Source organism: Lathamus discolor, chromosome 1 (assembly GCF_037157495.1).
Source record: "Lathamus discolor isolate bLatDis1 chromosome 1, bLatDis1.hap1, whole genome shotgun sequence".
NCBI lineage: Eukaryota > Metazoa > Chordata > Aves > Psittaciformes > Psittacidae > Lathamus > Lathamus discolor.
In genome coordinates, this window is record NC_088884.1 from 61006472 (window position 1) to 61030137 (window position 23666).

The 23666-nt window shown below is 44.2% G+C and overlaps 1 protein-coding gene across 1 annotated transcript; it reads left to right on the forward strand.

The window, feature by feature from the left end:
* Positions 1-2022: 2022 nt before the first annotated feature.
* Positions 2023-22287, forward strand: LOC136011567 (NADH-cytochrome b5 reductase 3). The gene is made up of 9 exons (XM_065673531.1): positions 2023-2112; positions 7392-7523; positions 10153-10225; positions 12726-12832; positions 14119-14248; positions 15930-16013; positions 16144-16229; positions 18474-18573; positions 20183-22287. The coding sequence occupies exons 1-9, from the start codon at positions 2092-2094 to the stop codon at positions 20353-20355; spliced, it is 906 nt and encodes a 301-aa protein (XP_065529603.1). The 5' UTR covers positions 2023-2091; the 3' UTR covers positions 20356-22287.
* The last annotated feature ends 1379 nt before the right edge of the window (positions 22288-23666 follow it).

Genomic DNA, 23666 nt, shown 5'->3' on the forward strand with positions numbered 1-23666 from the left:
CTGTATTCAAAGCGAAAACTAAGAGGATTACACAGCCAGGCATGTTTCTGTCATAGAAATGCCAGGAAAAGAACTCCATTCCTGCAGCTACATGTCTTCAGCTAGGCTGTGCAGTGATTTGACTTGCTTACCTTTAGATTAGTCTGTTAACCTTCCCTTATTTGCCAGTGCTAATTCCAAGGTTCAATAGGTAAACCATAGCTGACATACGAGTGTTGCCACAGCCAGACCAGCTGCCTGCACAGTCAGCAAACCCATAGGCTAGGAGAGAAAGCAAGTGCTTGGAGGTGCAGGTGGCTCAGTACCCCTGTGTGAGCAGAGGGGCTAAGGCAGGATTGTTTTATTGTTTTATTGTGGGTTTTTTTTTTAATCTTAATGTTAGGACTGTGAAGCACGAACCTTCCTTGATTTTGTAAGGAGGAATTGTGTTTAGGAATCATCGCGGCCTGTCTACTGCAAGTAAAGACATCTTAATTACAGAGTTTTGAAGCATTTCACGTTTAGTATGTTTGCTTATTAATCATTATTTTGTATACATAGATGTAAACCAGAATTTTAGGCAGTCTGGCTGAAACATCCTGTCTTGTTGCACAGCTCAGTTCTCGTGTTTTTCAATAAATATCACCATTAATCACAGAATCACAGGATCATTAGGGTTGGAAGTGACCTCTGGAGCTCATCCAGTCCAACCCCCCGCCAAGGCAGGGCCACCCAGAGCAGGTTACACAGGAACGTGTCCAGGCAGGTTTTGAATGTCTCCAGAGAGGGAAACTCCACAACTCCCCGGTCAGCCTGTTCCAGTGCTCTGCCACCTTCAATGTAGGGAAGTTCTTCCTCATGTTGAGGCAAAACTTCTTGTGTTTTAGTTTATGGCCACTGCTCCTCATCCTGTCTCTCGGCATCACTGAAGAGAGTCTGGCACCATCTCCTTTGAGATACTGATCTGCACTAATGAGATCCCCTCCCAGTCTGCTCTTCTCTAAACTAAACAGGCCCAGCTTCCACAATCTCTCCTCATAAGAGATGCTCCAGACCCCTGATCATCCTTGTTGGACCCTCTTCAGTAGCTCCTTGTCTTTCTTGTGCTGAGGAGCCCAGCACTGGACACAGCATTCCAGATGTGGCATCACCAGGGTCAAGTAGAGGGGGAGGATCAGCTCCCTCGACCTGAGGCCCACTCCTCCCAGTGCACCCCAGCGTGCTATTGTCCCTCCTGGCCGCGAGGGCAATTAATGAATCAGGCTATTGGCTGTCACCGGCCTAGATGAGATGGAGTAGATTTGCAGAGGGATTTGTAATCGCCATTGCCAGTGCAGGGCATCCTGGCTCCCAGGGCACCTTTCTCCTTTCTCCTACAACTCTGTGTTGTATGCAGGGGCAGGCTCTGAAGCAGGACAAATGCGGGAAGTTAAGGCTTGAGAAATTTATTTGATATACTAATGAATTGTGGTGCTGACATATTTACGTTACTCTCTTTTTCCACCTCAACAGAATAGCAGGGGCTTCGATTGCTGGTAATAAAAGGAAGGTACTGTAATTTTATTACCCTTGGTTTCCCCATCATTCTTTATGCAGTTAGTAAAGGGCAAAAGGGCGTTATGCATGAGGAGTGGTAACACACTTGGGTCAGGCGGCACTAACAAACACCGGGCGTGTGCATGCTCGCACAGTATGGGAAACCGACACTACCGCCTTACCCGTCCTCGCCACCCTCAGCGCTGCCTCAGGGGCCGGGGGCCGGGGGCCGGAGCCCGCGGTTCTCCCCACAGCGACCGGCCAGAGCAGCACTAGCAGAAACAACGGGGGCAGCGCCTCTCCCACGCCGCTCCGTACCCCCAACCTCCGCAACGGGAAGCCGTGCCCCGGCCGAGGGGCCGCTCAGCTACGTCCCGGGCCCACACCTCCGGCCCGCTTGCGGCGGCAGCGAGCCCCGGCGCCTCAGCGTGCGGCGGCTTCCCCCTGGCGGCGCGGCGCGGCTCCGGCGGCGGCCAGCAGGGGGCGGTATGGTGGCGGCGCTGATTGGTGGGCTCTGCGCGCCGCCGCGGGGCGCGGTGCGGTGGGCGGTGCTGTCGCGGGTAGCGGGGGGCAGCGATGGGGGCGCCGCTCAGCACGGTGAGTGCTCCCTGCGCGGGTCGCGGCGGCGGCGGCGGGACCGGAGGGACCGGAGGGACCGGCGGGGCCTGCGGGCGGGGGTTGGGGCTGAGTGGCGCTGCCTGCCGCCCCGCTCCGCCCCGCCCGCCGAGGTCCTGAGCGAGCTGTGTTCAGGCCCCGAGGCCTGCCCGCGGCGAGGAGGAGAGGTGCGGCCTCACCGCTAGTCCTTCACGGCGCGGGGCGGGCTGTGTTGGTGCCGGAGCAGCGCGGGGGCCGCTGGGCGGTGTGACAGGGTACGCCAGGCCTTTGCTGCCCCCGCTGCCGTGTCCCCAGCCGCGATGCGGTGGCCCTAGGACCTCCTCAAGGCTGGCGTGGGCTGGGGCCCGTGTTCCGATACGCGCACCCTTTGTGTGTGCGAGCTGTGATGGTGAGGGTGTTGTGTGCTGTGGCGTGTGCGGCTATTCTCCGTTCCGTGCTCCGAATCGTTTTTCAGCACTCTTGCTGATGGCTTTAAAGCCACAAGCCTAGCTGTTGCTGCTGTAGTGGAGAGCTTTTTGGGGATCGTGTCTGCCGAACGGTGGATTTGCCGTCCTGTTAACTGTAGCACGCATCACAGTATCAGCTAGATTGGAAACGACCTTTAAGGGCATCATGGCCAACCGTTACCCCAGGACTGACAAGTCTGCTGTGAAAACATGTCACTTAAAGCCTCATCTACATCGTTCCCCTCTTCCTGATGCAGCCTGATATGTCGTGTCATTCCTCTGATGCGTCTGCTCAAACGTTTCTGGCTCTGGGTTTGTGCGAGGAGCAGGACAGAGCTGGACGCAACATGGGCTAGTTTGCGTACAGTTGGTTACTAGGTTACTTGAACAGCAGAGGGTGAGGCAGATGCTAAAGCTGCAGAAGAAATGCTTGTCCCTTAATCCTTTCATCATTTTCTAAAGCAGATGAGAAGAATGTTTAACTAAAATACTAGAGCTAAACAAACTGCTCTGTGTGGCCCTGCCTTGGTGGGGGGTTGGACTGGATGGTCACTTCCAACCCTAAGGATTCTGTGAAAATCACTTAAAAGTGGGGTCTAAATGAAGAAGTGGAGCTGAGGGTACAAGAGTAGTCTGGCCAAAGCAGCATTAGGTTTGTGTGTTTGTAGGGCAGTTGGGTAAGTCATAAGCTTACCTTTAACTGTGTCTTGCTCACAACGCCTTAGTGGAAGGGTCTGGCAATCTCAGTGCTGTGGCTTTTTTTCTCAAGGCCTTTTTTGTTATACTGCAAAGGTCTGTTTCCATTAATAAAAATTCCTGCTCTATTACTGATTTTATGATCTCTGTTAGCAAAGATTTGTGCAACTGGAAACTGTGAGTCACCAGATCTTCATTTAGTGATTCCTGGCCTTGTGGTCAGCCAGTCGTTCCTGCTGCTGCTCTAGATCTGATGCGGCTTCCATGTTTGCAGTGCAGTTATCATCATAAATGTCTTAATACACTCTGTGATAAGAGTATATAGATTAGTTTTAACCCCAAGAATGTATTTCTTGGCACGGATAACTTTTTGTAGTCATTCAGCCTTCAGTTCTTCCCCTTTTTTTTGCCCATCAGTTGATACTTCCTGAGTAAGGAACTAAAATAGCTGCCTGAATTAACTGGTTTGTTGTTTCTTTACAGGCTAAACCCTATTAGGCTTTTGCATTAATTGACCATAAATAACAAATTGCCTTCCACAAGGTTAACACTGTGCTAAAAGTATTTGTCAAAGTTAAACTTCATTGTGTACCAGTAGACTCAGATATAGTGCATTGCTTCAAAAAGCGATGATGATGCTCATGTTGGGGAAGAGCCTGTTAATGTCGTTTACTGAACAGCTGTGGTAGCTTTCACTTAACAGCTGATGACCCAAAAATATTTGCAAAGATGGGAAAAGCACTTACCTCTGCACATAGGTGAAGAAGCTGATGTGGAGGTAATATTTTGAACCTGCTCTTCTCCTGTCTTCCTGATCAGCTGTTACTGGCATACATTAGTGTTGGAGTTGGGACCAAGCCTAAGTTTTTTAATTCAGTGATTGTTGATTTTGCTAGACCACAGCTGTGCTTCTTTGGTCTGTTTTAGATGGCTGCATCTGTAAATGAAGCTAGTTTATTTTAACATTAATAGTTTTTTTTTTAAGCATCATTTGCTGTGGATTCAGCTTGCTGTTTCCAACAGGTCTCATGCATCTGTTGCAATTCTCATCAGGGAGTTTATCTGCTGCTCTGTCATTTTCTTAACTTCCCCCTTTTTTTGTGATTCAAAAGTTCTTCCTGGAGCTACAGTAATCTGGTGGATCTGTAGAATTAAGGAATAACATTCCTGTAAACTTCAGCTTCTTCAGGAACAACCTGTGTGGAGCTGTTTCAGTATTTTCAAATAAAAGTGAAAAAGGCAGTGTGTGTGTGCATGGCATGGTGTGTCTTCAAGCTATACCAAATGTTGGTACGTTTTAAACATGTACAGCAGCATTTTAAGAAGAGAGAGTGTATATAATGTCCCGTTTTTAATTGCACATTTGCCACAGTTTAGTAAGAATAATGTTGGAGCGTTTATAGCCTCCTGAGAACTGTCACACTCACAGAGATGAGGTTCTAAAATACTGGTTAGGTCACTTGAAAATGAAAGTGAAAGTTAACCAGGCAGGACAAAGATGTGCACTGTATGCAGTCTAAGTACTTTGCTCCTCGCCTTCCTTCCCGTGGTTGTGCTTTTCCCCTCTCCTCTGTTAAAGCATTGAATAACAAATTACAGAATTGGTGAGGATTTTTTTAAGTAGTTAGTTGATCGGTTTATTCTCCAGTCTTAAGTTAGGACCTACACGGGTGATTTTGTAGGTTGTTACAGTGCTTATCTAATCTGGCAGAACATGTCCCTGGGAACAGGCACTGGCTGAGCATGGTTGTGGCAGACTTTGCACGTGTAGCCTGTGGGTGACCCATTTTCAGCCCTGTAGACCCACCAAGTGGCCGAGGTGTCTGGTATTGGGTGGGAAGGTGACATCTTCCTTCCATCTTGTCCACAAAGCTGTAGTTGCAGTGTTGTGGTCTCTTCTGTGCTTTCCTGGGCTGGTGTGGTCACTCAGTCTCTCCCAGCTAGGCAACCTGTGCATGGTGTTGGGCATGGAGATGGTGGTGTGATGGCGTAACCTATTCCCATCTTGTGGAGCTTTAGTCCCTGGGGTGAAATTCATCCCTGCAGGAGGCTATGCAATCACAGAATCATAGAATAGCTTTGGCTGGAAATAAGCCCAAAACATTAGACCTTAGCTGAAATAACTTTACTTTTTGGCATGAGTCTGACTTAGCACCAAAAGGTGAATGCTCGCTCAACAGAGGGTCCCTCTGAGGGTGAGAACCTGCCCTTCTGGTGAGGCATGATAAACAATACATTAGAATTTGGGCCTGTAGATGGCTTGCATCCGGTTCTGTAAATTGCTTCTAAGCAGGGACATCCCTAATGGTAAGATATGATAACAGTTTGAGCAAAGAAGTAAGCACGTAGCTCCAGGTATTAGGAGTTGAAAGCTAAAAGGTGACCAGTAGACTGTCACTGTAGCCCTAACTGAAGTGTGCAGTAGGATAAGAGGACTACAGTTCTATAACTTACCAAATTGTATGTGTGGATTCTTTAGATAAAATTATATTGAGATGAGAATGTGAAGTATAAAAACCCCGGAAATTTACTGTGCTTTGGAGACATGTATGGAGGTTTGAGTCCCCACGTGGTCCCGGTGCCAATAAAGGTCTGTGCTGTGATTTCTTTGAATTAGAAAGGACCTTAAGACCATCTAGTTCCAGCCCCCTGCCATGGGCATGCATGACTCAGACTAGACCTTGTTGCCCAAGGCTCTGCCTTGTTGCCTCCAGGCGCTGTGATACAAAAGGCCCAAAGAAGTGGCATGTGTTAAGTGATGTGGTTGAGGAGCCTCTCTGTACATCCATGCACCCAGGAGCATGGAGGCACAACAGTGTGGGAGGAGCCTGGGTGATACCCTGACCCAGCTACTCTCAGGTCCATAACAGGAGAGCAGCCGACTCATGAAGGTTTACCTCCATACAAGTGCACATGAAGAAACACTGGCAGGCTGGGGACCTTCCTAGAGCTGTCTGGGGGAGCCATTGCCCCCTGGATCAGGGGTGAGGCAGGTACCAGTGGGAGGCTCGCTCCCCTCGAAGGCTGGGGGGGCATGGAATTTAGGGGGTGAGTGTTTGGGGCTTGTGGGATGTTTAGGGGAGGAACCAGAGGCAGGGATTGAGGCCTTTGGAGAAGAGCAAATGTGAGGAAAATAAAAGGATAAAGGGACAAAAAGGGCTGACCCTGTTTAAACAGGCCTGCTCTGTAAATAGGTTTGCCTGGCTGTGTCCTGCAGCCTGTCAGCATAGTCTGTCCTTGTCTTCATTAAACTCCGTAGCTGCTTTCCTGGGGAAGGGATACTGCTTTGCATGCGTGGATCTTTGTGGGAGTGTAAGTGCCAGTGCCTGGAGCCAGACAGTGGTCCAGAGGGCTTGTGTGTCTGTGATGCCAGCACCCAGCACGAGTGTGTGATGGCTAGCAAAGATCAAGCTGGACTAACCAGTAACTGGGTGAGACGGCCTAGGAACCAGGTGCTTGTGTATCTTGAAGAGTAATACCGCAGTGCATGTGATGATGTGTGAAGGGGTCTGTGCGAGAGCAACTCATGCCCAGATGTGAGCAACTGGGGGGGACTGCAGTCTGGGGACAGCTGCTCTGAGGACTAAGCTAGCTGCTGGTGAATTCACTGTGTACACATGCCTATGGGATGTCTTTTATCCCTGATCAGTCAAGGAGGAGATCGGGATGACAGCCGTTGGTGCTATTTGTGTGAGCATCTCTGTGTTGACCAGCGTGGCCAGCCACATGTATATTTGGGCATGTGTTCTGTATGTGTGTCTGTGCCTGCTGGGCATACATACTCAGCTTTGCTAACAGCTGGATCTGGGGACCAGCTGTTAACAAGGACATGGAGCTGTGACAGCTTTGCTTCTGTCAAGCTTCCAAGTTTGGCAGGCCTCCTGGTATGCCAGGTACCTCAATGTAGGAGTAATAACACTAGGTATTTATAAACCAAACTATTAAGTAGCTGGTGTATTTTTAAATACCTCCTCTTCCTTCTCATATTAGTACAAAGAAACATGTTTTTTCTGGGGGTTAGGTTGTGATGTCAAACTACTGTATTCTTTCTCACCAAAATAAAAAATAACTTTCTCTTGTTATGCACATGTGTCTAACACTCTTTCTGTATCGCTGCAGTTGGGATGGGTTGTGACATACCCATTAAAGTTCATCTACACCATCTTCCAGAAGTTTTTCAGGAATCCCCGTCCTGCAATTACTCTGCAGGATCCTGAAGTGAAATATGCATTGAGGCTGATTGATAAGGAGGTAAGTGCATGTACAGTGCTGAGCATGCCCTCTCCATGGATACTGTGAAAATGTTTGTAGCTTCTTAAATCTTGGGTGATGTTGCAGCAGGGTGAATACTTGCATTTTAAGTAAATTGTTTATAAACGCTCATTGCCTGGTATAACCAAGATAGGCACTTCTGCAAGCAGCTTATTTCCAAGCAAGATAAAGTGGAGAATTCTGTTTTAGAAATGACCAGACTTGGAGCTTCTGTCACGTGTCTCACGTCATGTCATCAGCAGAAATTCGTACACTCTTTGCTGCTGGGTTCTCTATAAGGCAGAGTTATGCTGTCAGGCAGAGCAGGCAGTTTTTTCATGGTCAGTAGTGTTCAGCATAGTAGTTGTCAGACCTATGTTGATACTGATTCCTGTTACTGGATTTGTGTATTCTAATGTGTTACAGGAAGAAAGATGTTTAGAAGTTGTAGTCCTGACAGTACCTGAGCTGTTTCAGCTTCTTTTTTCTCTCTGATAAAAGTAGAAGCCATTCTGTATCTCCCAGGCTCCTCAACTAGGTTTCTAGATGGAAGTCATGATGCTTTCAGAGGTGGACTCAACTTGAGGGAAGGAGGCCAAAGCCATAAAAGGTGAAAAGTCCAGATTTCCCTTGGATAAACTCACCATCAAAAGCCTGAGGTAGAAGTCTTGGCTTTTCTGGTGTGAAATCACACCTGAAGGTATTTGTAGTGTTGACTTTTTAAATCAATGAGCTAGTCAGAATGTTACTGGAAAAGGACTGGAACAGAGCTTTGTTTGATGTGTAGGGAGTGTGCTGATAGTTTGGCTTTCATTTGTTCTGTTTGTCAAAGAAAAGGATTACTGTCATTCTGAATCCTGGGTTTTGTGGGAATTGAAGACTTCCCTGTGGTTTGGGCTGGGTGCCATTACTGAATTTATTTCCCGTGCGTACTGCAACAATGCTATTACTATATACTCGCCACTTTTTCATGAGAGCTGTAGCACCTGGTTGCAGGTACAGTCTGTCTGACCTGCAGGAGGGGAGGGAAACTTGAGGCACTGCACATGCCTCTGAGAATCAAGCTACTTGCAGGTTTCTGCTGTAGCAGTTTATAACAGAAGAGAATTCACAGTTCACTTGATTTTTATTTTTTGATTAATTACTGATTTTTTCTCACCCTGTCGTTATTTTGATAGGCCTTTTCTCAAATCTTGGGAACAGCTCTTACATAGCCAGGTCAGATGCTGCTGCTTGTGGTACCTTGATCAGCTGGGAATATTTGACTCATGAGTGTTTATAAATTTTTTCCTGAATGGAAAATGTGTCCTGGAAGCAGAAGTTAGTTTTGAAAAATAACAGCCTGGTACAATAAGTGCTAATATCTTCTAACATCTTGCCAAAAATCTGGTGCAAATGCTCTGATCTTCAAAACTTCTGATTCAAGGCCAGGTTGGATGGGGCCTTGAGCAAAGATAGCATCTTAAGATGAAGGATTTATTGGAAAAATCCAGCTTTGAAGTGGCCTAGCTGGTGCTGAAATCTTCATACGGAAACAGCAGTGGTCAGTGTGAGAGCAGCAGTGCTAAGTCCACCTTAGCTGCCTAGTGGATTATTCAATGGCAGTTACTGTTCCTGAATAGACGCAAGTACAGAGAAACTCTTTTTAGACTGCCACTCAGTTCTCTTCTTTGTTTAGCATTTCCCTTAAAACAGAGCTACAGTATTTTCTAGGATGTTTATGAAATTTGCTTTGGAAGGGTTATTATTTCCCATAGGGCTTTAAAGAAAGAAATTGGATGAGGAATTAGGCTGTATGTTGTCTCTTTCTCTTTTTTCTGACTTTTTCAATCCCATGAATGTCACCTGATTTTTAAGAGATAAAACTTAAACAGGATAAGAAATAGCATTTTATTTACTCATTACCAAACTTTTATTCAAGTTACAACATTCCTGGTAAAAGAATTGTCATAATTTTATAATAAAGTACTTATCTAAATAGAGAGCTCTTTTAAATGTTAATTAAGCATTAATTCCATTTTTATGGGGCAGATATTTTTAAGGCTCTTAGCATAGCAGAGGGGACCAGGTTGCTACTTCATGATCATCTTGACGGCCACTAGTTTTCTGAAATAGTTAATTCATCTGATTTTAATACATCAAAATAAATTTTTTTGGCCTTGAACTCACGTGTATTTAAACTTAAATGAGAACTGAAGAACTGACTAATTTCTGTCCAGTGGCCGTCTTGCAGAAGGCAGTGTGAATGTTCATACTATGTAGAAAGTTATAGTTCAGTCTCAATCTGCATATGAGTATGTTACTAAGTTTTGCTATTCACGTGTAAATATACAAAACGGTACTTGCATTTGTCTGCTTTATTTCTATTTTTATTTCTGTATTGCTTCGAAAATATCTTGAGACAAAGTTAAGTTCTCAGGGAGTTTGAAGGAAGAGTTGACCTCTGCAGGATTGCCGTGTTCAGAGGAGTTTGTATTTGCGTTATGCAAAAATTTCAGTCAGGCTGCTGCTCTCCCCCAGATATTCAATCCTGCAGGAAGCCAGAGCAGTGCATTGGTTTTACAAGTGAAATCACAAGAATTAAATCGCAACGGCATAGCTGACTGTCCTATTAATTTTCCTCTTTCAGGAAGTTAGTCATGACACAAGAAGATTCCGATTTGCTCTCCCTTCCATAGATCATGTTCTGGGCCTTCCTCTAGGTATGTGCTGTCTGTCCTTCCTGAGAATCCACGTGTGGTTAATTATATTACAAGAGGTTTTGGAGGGATTTTTTTTTCCCTACATTTTGAACTGTTGAATTTTGAATACTGTCCACATAGTTTGAGCTAGTATTTAGAGCTTTGCAAGATTATCCTCATGCTGTGAGTCACCTGCAGGGCCTGAACTCTTGTGTACTTAGAGAGAATGTACATCCAGCTTGTTTCTGTGAAGACAGTAGAAATAAACATTGGTCTTTACTTATTTTTCCAGTCTCAACATTCCAGTGTGTGTTATTCCCATGGTGCTTGGCTTCAGTGGTCCCTTTCCATCCCTTGAAGCCATATTCTCTGCAAATTCTCCTCTAACACATGTGGTTTACCAGATGATCTATTCACTTCTGAATTTGCAGCCAGTCTCATGGAACTTCTTAATCACCATGCAGTAGATGTTTCCTTAGGCCTTGCCATGTGGTATGTTGCCTTCATGATAGCTTAGTGCTATTGTTTCCTACTGCTTATGTAAAGAACATTTAATTATCACTTGTGTTTAATAGGGACTTCTGCTTTAGCAACCTGTTGGAATGATCTGTGAATCAGGTGTTTCATGTTAGTCCTATAGCACCTTTCCAGCATTACAGTCCACAGTGTTTAGGTTCCCTGTTGTTTGGGATATATTATTTTCTTGATCCTGGTAAGAGCCGTGAGGGCAAAGCTAATTTCCTGCCCTTGCCCCCTAATGAACATTGTGGAGTGAGCTGTCTCACCTCTATAATTGCTCTTGTCCTGCATGCTAACAGAAAAGAAGCCATCTGGGGTGAATTTGGCCTGCTGCATGCCAAGGCTTCCTCCAGTGTTTTAGTAAGGTCACGGCAAATCAACTAGTTACTTCAGCATAGCTCGAGAAGGCATGTCCCTGGCCCTGCACAGTCCCAGGAGCAGCACAGTCACGCTCTTAAGGTCCTCTGCATGGTCTAATCTGTGGGTGACTGAGTGAGTGGTTTACTGAGCGAGATTTGGGAAGCAAGGAGAGCTGAAAGCTGGTGAGAGTGGTGAAAGCAGCTGGGAGCAGCAGGCTTGGCAGCCGTGGGACAGATACTGGTGTGCGCTCTGCATCTTTAGTCCAGCACCAGCATTTCGTACCATCTGGGGTGTTACAGGAAAAGAAGTGACTCACTCTGAGTAAGAGTGGGATTGTGTGTGGCCCCATGGGGAGGCTGCCTGCTGCTGTCCTGTCAGGGTGGGGTAGAGCTATAACAAGTAAGAGCCTAAGGCATGTTTTCCCTTTGGAAGGAGCACCTTTTTGGGATTTGCACCAATTGTTGTGAGACATGCCCCAGCAGTGGTCCTCTCTGCCTGGGTTCACTGTCTGCAGTGGTCACCATGGGGCTCTTCCTGGAGGAGGGTGTGGTGAGGTTGCCCCTAGACTGGAATAGGAATGGGAGGCTGCTGCTGCAGCTGCCTTCAGGTCTTCTCTAGCAGGAAACATGAGTGGTACCAGATCTGTGTAGGTTTTTGCTGAGAGGGTTATTTGAATAACCTTTACATGATGTCTTTCAGTGAGCTATGGTTGCTCGTTTCCCAAGTTGGCAGGTAGCACGTCTTCATTCACCTGCTGCTTTGCCTTACTGGTCCTCTGGCTTGGCAAACTGGTAAAATCCCCAGTTTGTGTTCCCATAGCAGGCAGATGAACGGCACCATCTTTGGAGAGCTGCATTCTATCTTAACAGGTAGTTTGTTCTGTTGACGTAGTGGTGACAAAATAACAAAGACCGAATCCTCCCCTAGGTATTCTTCACTTGGGTCTCTTCAGGATGTTGGAATTTGATAGGAAACCCTTTCAAAAGAATTAATTCTAGGTGGGTTTTTTTCGTCAAAAACGTGGACATTGAGGAATGAAACTTTGTAGAGAGTTCAGTGTATGTGTGACAGATTGAAATGGGATCACTGCATTCAGATGTTAAGCTGGAGAAATAGCAGAGTTAGAAAAGTGCTTTATGTCTAGGCAGCCTGAGCAATGGTGGCTAGGAGACCTTCTGATAGACATGAGTCATCTGTGGTCAAAGTGAGTACAGTTATAAACTCAGTTGTAACAGAACTTTTAACAGTTTATAACTAACATGTTAATAAAGAATCATGAACAGCACTTGACAGTTTTCCTCTCCGGAGTCCTTTTTAGTTGCTGTCATAGAAGAGACATGCCACATCTTTTGCGAGATCTCACATACAGTTAGAGCTTTAGGAATTGTAAAAGCCATTAGAACAGATATGATCGACACATAAAATTAGCAGCAGCGTTGTCTGCCCTTCCTGATAAAATCTGGGTGTGGTTGAATGTGCAAGGTGCTACATTCCAGGAGCATGAGAGAGGGAAATGTCGCTCCCTGAAACAAGGTTGTTAGGGCAACTTTGACATGGAGTGTGCAGTCTGTGCCAAATCAGTGCATCCACCAAAAGAAAAATCTTTTGAAAGCAAACTGCTTTTTCTCTTCCCTCCACACAGGACAGCATATCCACCTGTCTGCACGGATTGATGGAGCTCTGGTTGTGAGACCTTACACTCCAGTTTCCAGTGATGATGACAAGGGCTTTGTGGATCTTGTTGTCAAGGTGAGAAAGTCATGCTCTTTTACCAGGCTGAGCAGCTTCTGACCCCACCTTTACACTTGCAGTGCTATGTGAAGTCTTGATGTGCTGGCTTCTGTTCAGGTACGTGCCACTGCAGACTTCCACTGTTTTAACAAGTGATCTGGAGTTACCTACAATCCATACGGCATTTTGCAAGCGCTTCTGCAGTGACTGTGTCTCATGAGATGTGTAATTTTCCATATTCGCAAATTGCAGTTTTCCAAAATCTGTGTAGACCTGTGGATGTGTACACACATTTTTAATCCTTCTGAAACAGGGAATTAACCCAGCCTGAACTGCCAGTTTCTTCTGAAGTGAATGTAACATGGTCATTATAATCATCAAGAGTGGTGATCATTATTGTTACTGATCCAGACAGAGTGAATGACTGATTTAATTGGCAAGAATGTGGTTTTGAGTCCTGTGATAATGTGCTTGGGTTTTGTCTCTTGGTAGCTGGACTAAGCAGATATGTTTAAAGCTGACAAAAGTTTAAAACCTGAATATCTGCATTGGATTTTTTGGTATTTTACTCAAGTGTTTTTTTCTTCTTTACAACTAATAACAGTTTATTCATTTATTGTGAAACTGGACGTGAATTTGTCTTTTACTACCTACTTATCTTCACGAGCATGGTGTTAAAGACATGACAAGGGAAAAATTAAATCTTTGACCTAAAGCGAAACATTTCATGAAACTCCTTCTTCCCATTGTGGCTCTCCATGCATACAAATGATGCTGTTCTTGTGAAAGTGTAGCTGGTCTCAGCTTGAACCCTTTCACATCCATGGGATTTAAAACAAAAACCCCAGCAGAGTTCCAGGAATGTAACTACATCCACTGATACCTGTTGGTGAATGGCTGGATATTCAGTTAGTTGGTATGCACTTTTTTGTTATTCTGACTTTGAGATGCAAACAGTTGGCATCCCAAGAGTGACGTTTGGGTACATCCCTTTGCAACTGAGCTGTCAGGGATCTTTCTCAGAAGTTAGGTCGATTGTTTAGAGATATGTTCTATGTTACAGTAATACAATGGAGAAATTGCCAGTCTGTGTCCAATCTGATCAAAACTGGGGCAAGAGGGGCATTTTAATCCTTTTCAGAAAACTCGGTGCTTCTCTTTTATTGTCAGGCAATTCTGCATTGAAAGCATTTCTTTATGTAGTAATTGTGTTCTTACACGAGGAATATGGATACTTAAATATTTGAAGGGAAATGCTCATCTTTGGTCTGTGAGATAAATTAATTCATTGTTATTTTTAACAGGTCTACTTTAGGGGTATCCATCCGAAGTTTCCTGATGGAGGGAAGATGTCTCAATACTTAGACAGCCTGAAAATAGGGGATACTATTGACTTCAGAGGACCAAGTGGCCTACTTGTCTATAAAGGAAAAGGTAAGGCTGACTTGGAAGATATAATTAATCCAGACTAAACCATGCAGAAAAAAATCATTATAAAGCAATAGTAATACTGATCACATTTTTTTCCAGCTGGGTTCAAGTCTATATAGCATCATAGAATCATAGAATCATAGAATGGTTTGGGTTGACAGGGACCTTTGAGGATCATCTAGTCCAATCCCTCTGCAATGAGCAGGGACATCTTCAACTAGATCAGATTTCTCAGAGCTCTGTCCGACCTGACCTTCAGTGTTTCCAAGGATGGGGCATCTACCACCTCTCTGGGCATCCTGTGCCAGTGTTTCATCACACTCACTGAAACAAAAATGTATTATATCTAGTCTAAATCTATCCTCTTTTCGTTTAAAACCATTACCCCTTGTCCTGTTGCAACAGGTCCTGCTAAAAAGCCTATCCCTGTCTTTCTTATATGCCACTTTAACTACTGAAATACAGCAATAAGGTCTCCCTGCAGCCTTCTCTTCTCCAACCCCAACTTTTTCAGCCTTTCCTCACAGGAGAGGTGTTCCATTCCTCTCATCATTTTTTATGGGCCTCCTCTGGACCCACTCGAACAGGTCCATGTCTGTCCTGTGCTGAGATCTCCAGAGCTGGTTGCAGTACTCCAGGTGGGGTCTCATGAGAGCAGAGGAGCAGAATCTCTGCTGGCTACATTTTAATTGCAGATGGTCCATGAACTGAATGTTAGCTGTATTTGGGCTGGTACTCTCAGTATACTTGGCCTCTCCCACTAGACGTGGGTATTCTTTGCTGTTTTTAGCATCTCTGCATAAAAGAAATTGCTAATACCTTTATTAAGTCAGTAGCCATCTTGAGGGGGGTTGTTACATGACTACAGAAGTACTTGTTAATCATACTGTTCTTAAAGAAGAAATACTCTGCTTACTTATGTAGACATAGTTTATACGCTGATAAAAACACTTTATATTTGTGCTGTCCAATGCTAGTATCTCAAATGAAAATTAACTTTATCAGTAGGAAGTACTTTTATGTCAATATAAAATATCTCACTTCAGCATAGTGCAGCCACAAATGTGTCACAAAAACCTTCTGGCAGCTTTGTGAGCAGCAGAACTCAGACAAGTGTTTTTCCAGAGTTTGCATGTTGTGTTCATATTATCCTGGATGAAGAGAGGTGTGAATACAACAAATACAGTATTTTGGGAAATTTCAAACTGTCATATTTGGCTGAAACTGGCACATAAGCTCAAAAAGAGGATATAAATACACAAAAAATACACGCTGCATATTTTGGTTTTCCCTCAAAATAATCTGCATGGGGCAGATAAACTCTCTGAGCAGATTGATTCCTTTGTGTAGAGCTGTTTTCAGAATCTGGGCTTCTGAGTATCACTGGTGGTTTGGGACATGAACAAATAGAAATACAGGAAGTGATGACTTGATGCTATAGGCGGAAATAAGTAATAACTCATGTCAGTGTCTGATGTTATCGTCGTGTCTTGCAGGCACTGATTATCTTTCAGGATTTGTTTTAATTTATGACATCTTTGCCTTTGTCTGTTTCCTGCTCCTGCTTTACGAAAGGAAAACAGGGTGACAGGGCTGAAACAGAGTCAATTAGCTGAACATGCTGGGAAGGGATCATAGGCACTGTGTCCTGCGTGTTCTAATGTTTTCCATCTTCTCTCTCCAGGCACGTTTGCTATTCGGCCTGAAAAGAAAGCTGAACCAGTTACTAAGACAGTGAAATATGTGGGGATGATTGCAGGTGGGACTGGTACGTAAGATTCATCCATGGTTTCTGGCAGCTGGTAGATGTATTCGTACCTATTTTCTCTCACGTTCTCACTTGCTTGCTCTTTTGCTCCTTTGCACTCTCACATCATTGGCCTGCCTTTCTCTTTCAGGGATAACACCTATGCTGCAGATCATTCGAGCAATCGCGAAAGACAAAGATGACCCTACCATTTGTCAGCTGCTGTTTGCTAACCAGGTAATTCTGTCCTTTGTTCTGCTTATAAAGTTTTAATTAACTAATGGAACTCCACCTAGCAAATGAAATTCTTGCTGAGAAAGCCTGGTGCAGGAATACAAACCCTGAGGGGAGAAGTGAACTGAAATGTCGGAAACTTCCCATATAAAAGGACTGTAATGAATTGTGGGTTTAGTGTTACTAAGAAATGTCCCTTTCCTCCCAGCTAATGCTTCCTTTCCTGTGTCTCGTTGTTTCTGTTTCTAATTCAGTTTATAAATGTTTCAAAACTCTGCATTCCTTTGTGCAAGTTGCTAATATTTTGGGCAGGCTTTCAGAGCTGTCTTTGTGAGTGGAAACATGAAAGAGGTGGACATGTGTCTCCTTCAGCAACTGTAACTCCCAAACTTCGCGGCAGGGTTTGTATGTGGAATCTTTCTGTTTGAGAACACCTTAGGTGAAGCTGAAGTTAACAGTTGGCTCCCTCAGCTATGGGTGCTGTGATTCTGCATGGCTGTTGCCTTTAATTTCCATTCCTTTTGTCAGTTCTTCATGTGTTTCTATTGCTCTTTGAGGTTTATCATACTGCTGTGCTTCAGTGACCAGGCAACCCAAATGGTGGTGTGCTGCTGAGCTGCAACACCTCTTCTTTCCCTGATATTTTTCTGATGTTAATCCTTTGCTTTTAAATTTTTCCGTCATGATGAATATTTGGTTTTGGAGTACGAGCCATTTTTTGTGGTGAACTTTACTGCCTGCCTGTGGTTTATTATCTTCTTTAGGTTCTCCTCTGTCATTGCTCGTTTCCTTTGTGCCACATCTGAACTATAAACCCAGGATTTTCCTACCCAGAAGCTATGATGTGGGTTCAAACGGGCGCCCTGTTCTGACGTTTTACTGCAGTAAAGCAGCTCTTCAAGCGTCCTGCCGGTGCCCTCTGGTGCTGGCTGGTGCTGCTGCAGCAGCTGGTTTCTGCTGAGCCCTAGGAGCTGGCATGAAGTGCAGTCAGTGTCACGGCAGGAAGACCAGGATTTGCCATGAGTAATTCAGAATGACTAATACAGGGCTAGATCTGCTTCAGTGACATAGAAAACCTGTTGCTTCTTGCAGGGAGGACTTGGAGAATAGTTGCCTGCGTATTAGCAACAGCTTGTGTAAACATCCGTCCTTGGCTTTAAAGAGTCCTTGTACCCAGTAACTACACAAATATAAAGCAGCCTCATGACAAATGGTCAGCCAGGAGAGCCTACAGACTAGATGGTTTTAATATTTTTAATAGTTTAAAATATGGCTGGTTTTGGGTTGGGTCATTTTTAAGGTTGTCAAAACACACATTTATTTTTGCCCTCCTGAAAGAGCTGTGTTGGATTATAGATGGCAGTGTACATGGGCTCATACAGTGCTTCTGACCAGCATGCTTTGATTTGGTCAGACCTAGTAGTAAGTTTTCTGGAACACATGCAGCTGCAGAACCAGAAATAAACACCTTCTCAGCAATAGTGGCTGGCAAGTTCCTCCTTACTCCCACAGTTACAGACATAGTGGTGTCCTCAGTGCCAAATTACTAAGGCTGCAGAGGATGGTACCACTTTTAGTCTCTACCCTTTTCCCTCCTTCACAAACTGCAGCTGCTCTTAAGGGAATAAGGCTTTCTTTTGTCCTTCAGTGATGTTGCATCATGGAGGAACAGAACTTGGTACCCTGGGTAGCCTTTATTGTTCCAGTCAGAGCTCAATACCCTTCTGGTCATTTGTTCCACATCCTGTTTAAAAACCAAGCAACCCCCAAATGGCAGTGCTGATGAATCTTGAAGTAGCAGAGGTGAAGAACCTGGCAGTTTCCTGACTGAATGGCACGGTATGGAGGGCTAGGGAGATACTTGTGAACAGTCATGGTTAGTTTTGTGATTAAAGTTGCTTTTGTAATAGGAGTGCTAAAAGAGGGCTTTACTCTTCTTACGCTACTACTAATTCCCTGAACAAGGCTCTATGTTCTGTTAGAGGTTTTCCTTTGTTTTATTTTTTAGGTGGAATGCATTGTGTGATCAGGATTTGGGAATGTTATGAACCTTTTTATTAGCTCTGCCACAAGATAGTCATGGAAATAACTTGTGTTTACTCTCTTCAGAGAGAAGAGTGAAATAGAGTGAAACAGAATTGAATAATGTGTTCCATCTCACAGGGCTGTAGAAAAGCTAATGCTCTGTGGTCATCTGAGGATTTTACTTAAATGCACAGCGTAATCATTGTTTTTCTTATCCTTCAGACTGAGAAGGATATCCTGTTACGTTCCGAGCTAGAGGAGATCCAGGTTCAGAATCCCAGTCGCTTTAAGTGTTGGTACACACTGGACAGAGCACCTGAAAGTAAGAGCTAACATGCTACTTCCACTGAACCTTAAGTTATGAGTATTAATGCATGTGTTTGCCATGAGACATCCTATATTGTGTGCATATTTCTGAGCTCCTTTCTTGCTTAATGTATCGTGTCTGAATGCATCCAGTAGCATCATTCTTCACACAGAGATGCACAGAAACTCTCAGGTGTAATCAAGCAGCATTTCCAAAGCTATAAGGCTCACCTCAGGTAATGGTAGTGCAGTGTTCCTCCCATGACTACACCTGAGTATTTACCATCATTTGCCATTATTTACCCTGGAAGGTGACCTTCCTTTCTCCTTCCCCACAGACATAAATACAATGTGTTATCTTACTGTATCATGTTTAGAGCATGCATTAAGACAGCTGCAGTGGGAGTGTCAGAGGCACTATGTGTCACAGAGATGTGGCCAAGTGCAGACTCTTACCTAGCTGTCATTGTATGACAGGCAGTTCATTGTAGCTGATCTTCCTAGGCAACCGAATTGCCTTTGTATTTGCCAGTGCTTTTCACTGAAAATACTGTTCCAGCTTTGTTCAGTTCAGTTTTAAAGATAATGAGATACAGTTGGCTGGTCTAGGCAAGAGAATGAGTGTGCTTCCATCAGCTGTGCAAGCTTGAGGAAGAAACGGCTACATACTTACTGCCATTGTGAAAAGGCCTAATAGCTTCTGTGTTAATTCCTTGTCATTTTCCGGTCTTACCACTTCTCATCATGCTCACCCACATCAGGATAGATTCACATTCCTATTCAGTGGTAGTCTGGGACAAAGAAACAGAAGCCATATGCCTTCTCTTACCTTGTGACCAAGCATACGCCTCCAGTGGGGTTGGGAGAAAGGTCTTGCCTTCACTGCAGTCTGTTGCTATCATGTCATCTTCTGCAATTACTGGAGAATCCTGGAATTTCTGATTATTGTTCCTTTTCTTTGATACGTGTGAACTGATCTTAGCACTTGTGATAAAACTTTCTCTTTAGACATGCCTCCCCCTCCCCCCAGCATTGTTGTGCAGACTTTCAGTGCCATATGTGGAAATGGTCCAAAACTGGAAATTTTTGGATAACCTGTGGGAGAAAAATGTGTCAGTCCTACTGTGTCCAAAGGTTTGGGTTGGCAGCTTTTCATATCCAGGGCTGGGGATGTGAGGAGTAAACTTGAATCCTAGTATTAACCGATGGCACTGTTGAGTGTTCCAACTGGGAACAGCTTCATCAGCTAGATTTCCCTTAGTAGACTAGTAAACAGTGGGGTGAAGAGGGTGGATGTTACTTTGTAGTGCTGGAGCTAAACAGATTCGCATTCTGTTCGCAGCTCTGCTTGAGATTTCCCTGGGGCTTTTAGCAGGTTTTATTAGAAGCTAGCTCTTGTTTTCTCCATACATCAGTTTTGCGTCTTAAAAGCGGAGGTGGCAGATTTTCTACGTAGCATAACTTGAGGACACTTGTGCCAGTGGAGTGTATAAATGTTACTATCCAGTCCAGTCCAGAATGTTACTAAAAAACCCCAAGCCTGCACGCTTCGTCCTGAAGTGACATATCTGTAATTTCCTCCTTTTTCCCTCATTCCCCTTCCCCTTCTTCAATTTTCTTAACAGGCTGGGAGTACAGCCAAGGATTTGTGAACCAAGACATGATCAGAGAACACCTGCCCCCACCTCAGAATGACGTTCTGATCCTCATGTGTGGACCTCCTCCAATGATCCAGTACGCTTGCATTCCCAACCTGGACAAACTGGGCTACACTAAGGACATGAGGTTCTCCTTCTAAAGAAGGCTGATAATTCACTGGGCTTGAGTAGAAGGGAAGAAAAAACATTTAATGGGGAGCAGGGCAGAGTTACAGATATTGCTGATGCACAGTGCTGGGAAGCTACATTGACATTAAAAGTGCTTCATTTTTTCTGAATCTCTGGCAACTAAGACACTTAAGCTCAACTCTACCAAAACCTGCTGGGTGTCGCACAGAAACAACTGTATCGTGGAAAGGTAGTTGGTGCCCAATGCTGGGCTTGCAGCGTGAACTCCATCTCAAGGGAGGACAGCATAGCTGCTTAGGGCAGTAAACACTAATTTACTCTTGTTTCTTAAAAAATGGCGGTAATACCCTACTTCCTAACACTGTGCACACCCAGTATTTTATTTGGGATGGAGTATGAATATATACATATAGAATGTACTGGATTATCCTCTTTGCTTAAGCCAAATTTTAATCCTTACAGAGATTTCACAGTCTGAGGGCCAGGAGTGTTTGCCTTGATGCATAATCTTTGCAGCATCAGGAGCCTAAGAATGCTTGTTCAGCTGAAGGATGATTAACCATTTATTGCAGTTGCTCAAACTGCCTTGTTAATCAAAACAGAGAGGTAGGCAGCAATACAAAACTTGTTTCCTTTGTATTTTGGAATAGCCTCTCGAAATTGCAGACACTTCCAGCTGGTCACAGTTCTCATCTCTGGGCAACGAAAGAAACTAGAGAAAGCAGATGGGTTTCTGTAGTGTTCCACAAATAGCTGGAATCTTTTGCTTGTATGTGTGTGGAATACTGGAAAAAAGATACTAATGTTTGTGTTTACTTTTAAATAGCGGATGATGCCATAGGAGTACAAAGTAGTTCTGCGTGTCCTGTGCAGTGAAAAAAATGCTGGGTGAGAACTGGATCTGGTTCTAGTTTCTTGTTTCCCAGAGATGATGTGGAAGGACAGGAGCTCAGGTTTCACTGCCAGGGTGGGTTTCAGCAGGTAGGGCAGCCTCAGATGTGGTATGCATACAGCTGGGGGACTCACCTGCGTGGTTTGCTCAGGCAAAGCTCCAAAGGGTTTTGCTTGGTAAGGATGCATGGGAACAGCCTTAAGTCACCAAACTGACAGCAAAGTCAAATGTCTCACTGAACCTAAACCTGTTTCTTACATGCTGTTTACTATAGCTCTGATTTCTTATTTTTTAATACACTTCTTTTACAGCAGCCTTTCCCCTAGTCTTTAGGAAACTTAAGGCATCTTGTGTGCGGAACCTTCCGCTTCTAAGTAATGGAGATGCTGCTGAGATTAGAGCTGTCCTGCAAGGAAGGAACCTATGAAACTAAAAACCATATTCTCATGATGAAATCAGAGTGATTGAAAGGACGTTTAGTCAGATATGAAGTCATGTGGGTGCTAGTTAGCTGCAAGTGTTGGTGTGTAATACCATTTTGTTAAAGATTTGGGTAGGTATTTGAGGTTCTAGCTTGCCAGGTTTTCTTTTGTGCCTGTACGACAGATGGGTACTGTGCAGTTAAAAGGTTAATTTTAAGCATGAATTAAGAAGAGAAAAAGATACTACAGTTAATTTAAGGAACCTCAAATGGATAATACTGTTATTAGTTCTATTAATTAGACGCTTGCCTCTGAAGTCTTGAATGTTTGATGTGTACTTCTGAAACTTGTTCTTTAATAAATATTGTGTTCCAAAGTTCATACTCAAGTTTCAGTCCCTTCTTAGGAGGCAAAAAGCAGAAATACAAGAGAAATTATCTTGCTGCTGATTTACATCATTGTGGGATACGCACAGATTTTTCTCATCAGTGTATTCAATGACATTTTCTTGTGAAAAAATAACTATAACTGATCACACATCAACTATTTTGTGTTACTTACTCTGCTGATTCAACTACTGCCTTTTCTTTCACATCTGTGTAAGAAATAAAGTATCTTGCAGGTAGTCACCTGTGTGTTACTGAGCACATCGTCTTTAACCCTGTAAGAGACCAACTATAATTGTAAAGCACTAGAATGGGAAGGTTCAAAAAAAGGAAACAGAAAGCCCATTTGATTTGTTTACTCAAGTGCTTCTCTTTCTCTGTGTGTGATGGAAGCAGCTGTATTTGGATGGCAAGTCAAGGAGTAAGTTGTCTCCGTTTTTCTCCCTGTCGCTCCACTCTCCTCTTTTTGCCTTTGTTTTGTATGTCTTTCTTGTGAACATGAGGCTCTTTTAACAAATAAAAAGAGGGATTATATAATCTACTGAAACAAAACTGTGTCACAGTCCCTTTTGCTTATGGTCCTGCACTAGAGCATCTAAACAAGTCAGTGGTAAAAGTTGGGCTGGCATACTTAGTTATTTTCTTCTAGCCAGTTCATCTCTCTTACAGAAAAGACGAGTGTTCCTCTGGTTTTCTGACAGGACGTGCTGAGTATCACTAAGGTGCATGTTACAAAGCTGCTGGGGAAACACAAGCCTTCCACATGAAAGGCATTTTGTGGAAAGCTTCCTGAGAGAAACAGGCTGCTGCTGCTTTGGCTTCACCAGAGGTGGGTCCCCTTCATTTAACGGCCTATGGAGCTTACTTCAGCTTCCTGAGCTAACCATAGAAACTAAAGTCCTTGCAGCAGCAGAAGGGAAATGTCTGGGCAGCAGGGAATGGAGGTTTTAACCTCCCAGGGTGTGGGAGATGGAAGAGACAGCAGAAGTGCACTGGTGATGGATCATCCAAGGCAGAAGGCTGGAAGAAGGGTCTGTGTGGCTGAGGGCTAGGATGGCTATAGATGAAGTTTGTGCCAGCCACTGTCTGCAGTAATAAAACCCTGGCACCAGGGGCCCAGATCTCTGCTTGAGTCGGAAACTCCTGGTGGACCCAGGTGGAGTGAATATCTGCATCCTGTGATAAGCTAATCATGCTTCTTAAATTAAAGTTTCTTTAAAAAGGATGGGGTGAGGTGTTCTACTGTTTTCTTATTATGAAGACCTACCTGGCTGAGCACACCAGCCAACAGCAGCAGCGCTGCATGTCTCCTCTTCTGGTAGCCTTTCTTCACTTGAGCTATGCTTCCATGAGCTCTTGAGCTCAACTACAGTCTAAACTATGTAAACTATACATTATACTAAGCTATACATTAGCAAATGATGCCTAAAGGAAAAACAACAACAACATGACCCAATGCCTTCACTTCGGTTTTACTAACCAACCTTATACAAATTCTGATGGGATTAAACTGCCTGAGGTCAGCACCTTGCCTGGTAAATCAGTGTGTGTGTGGTTACGGAAGCATGTGGTATGGCTGTGACTCACCTGAGCTGACACTCCAGCTTGGCTGAATAAATGAA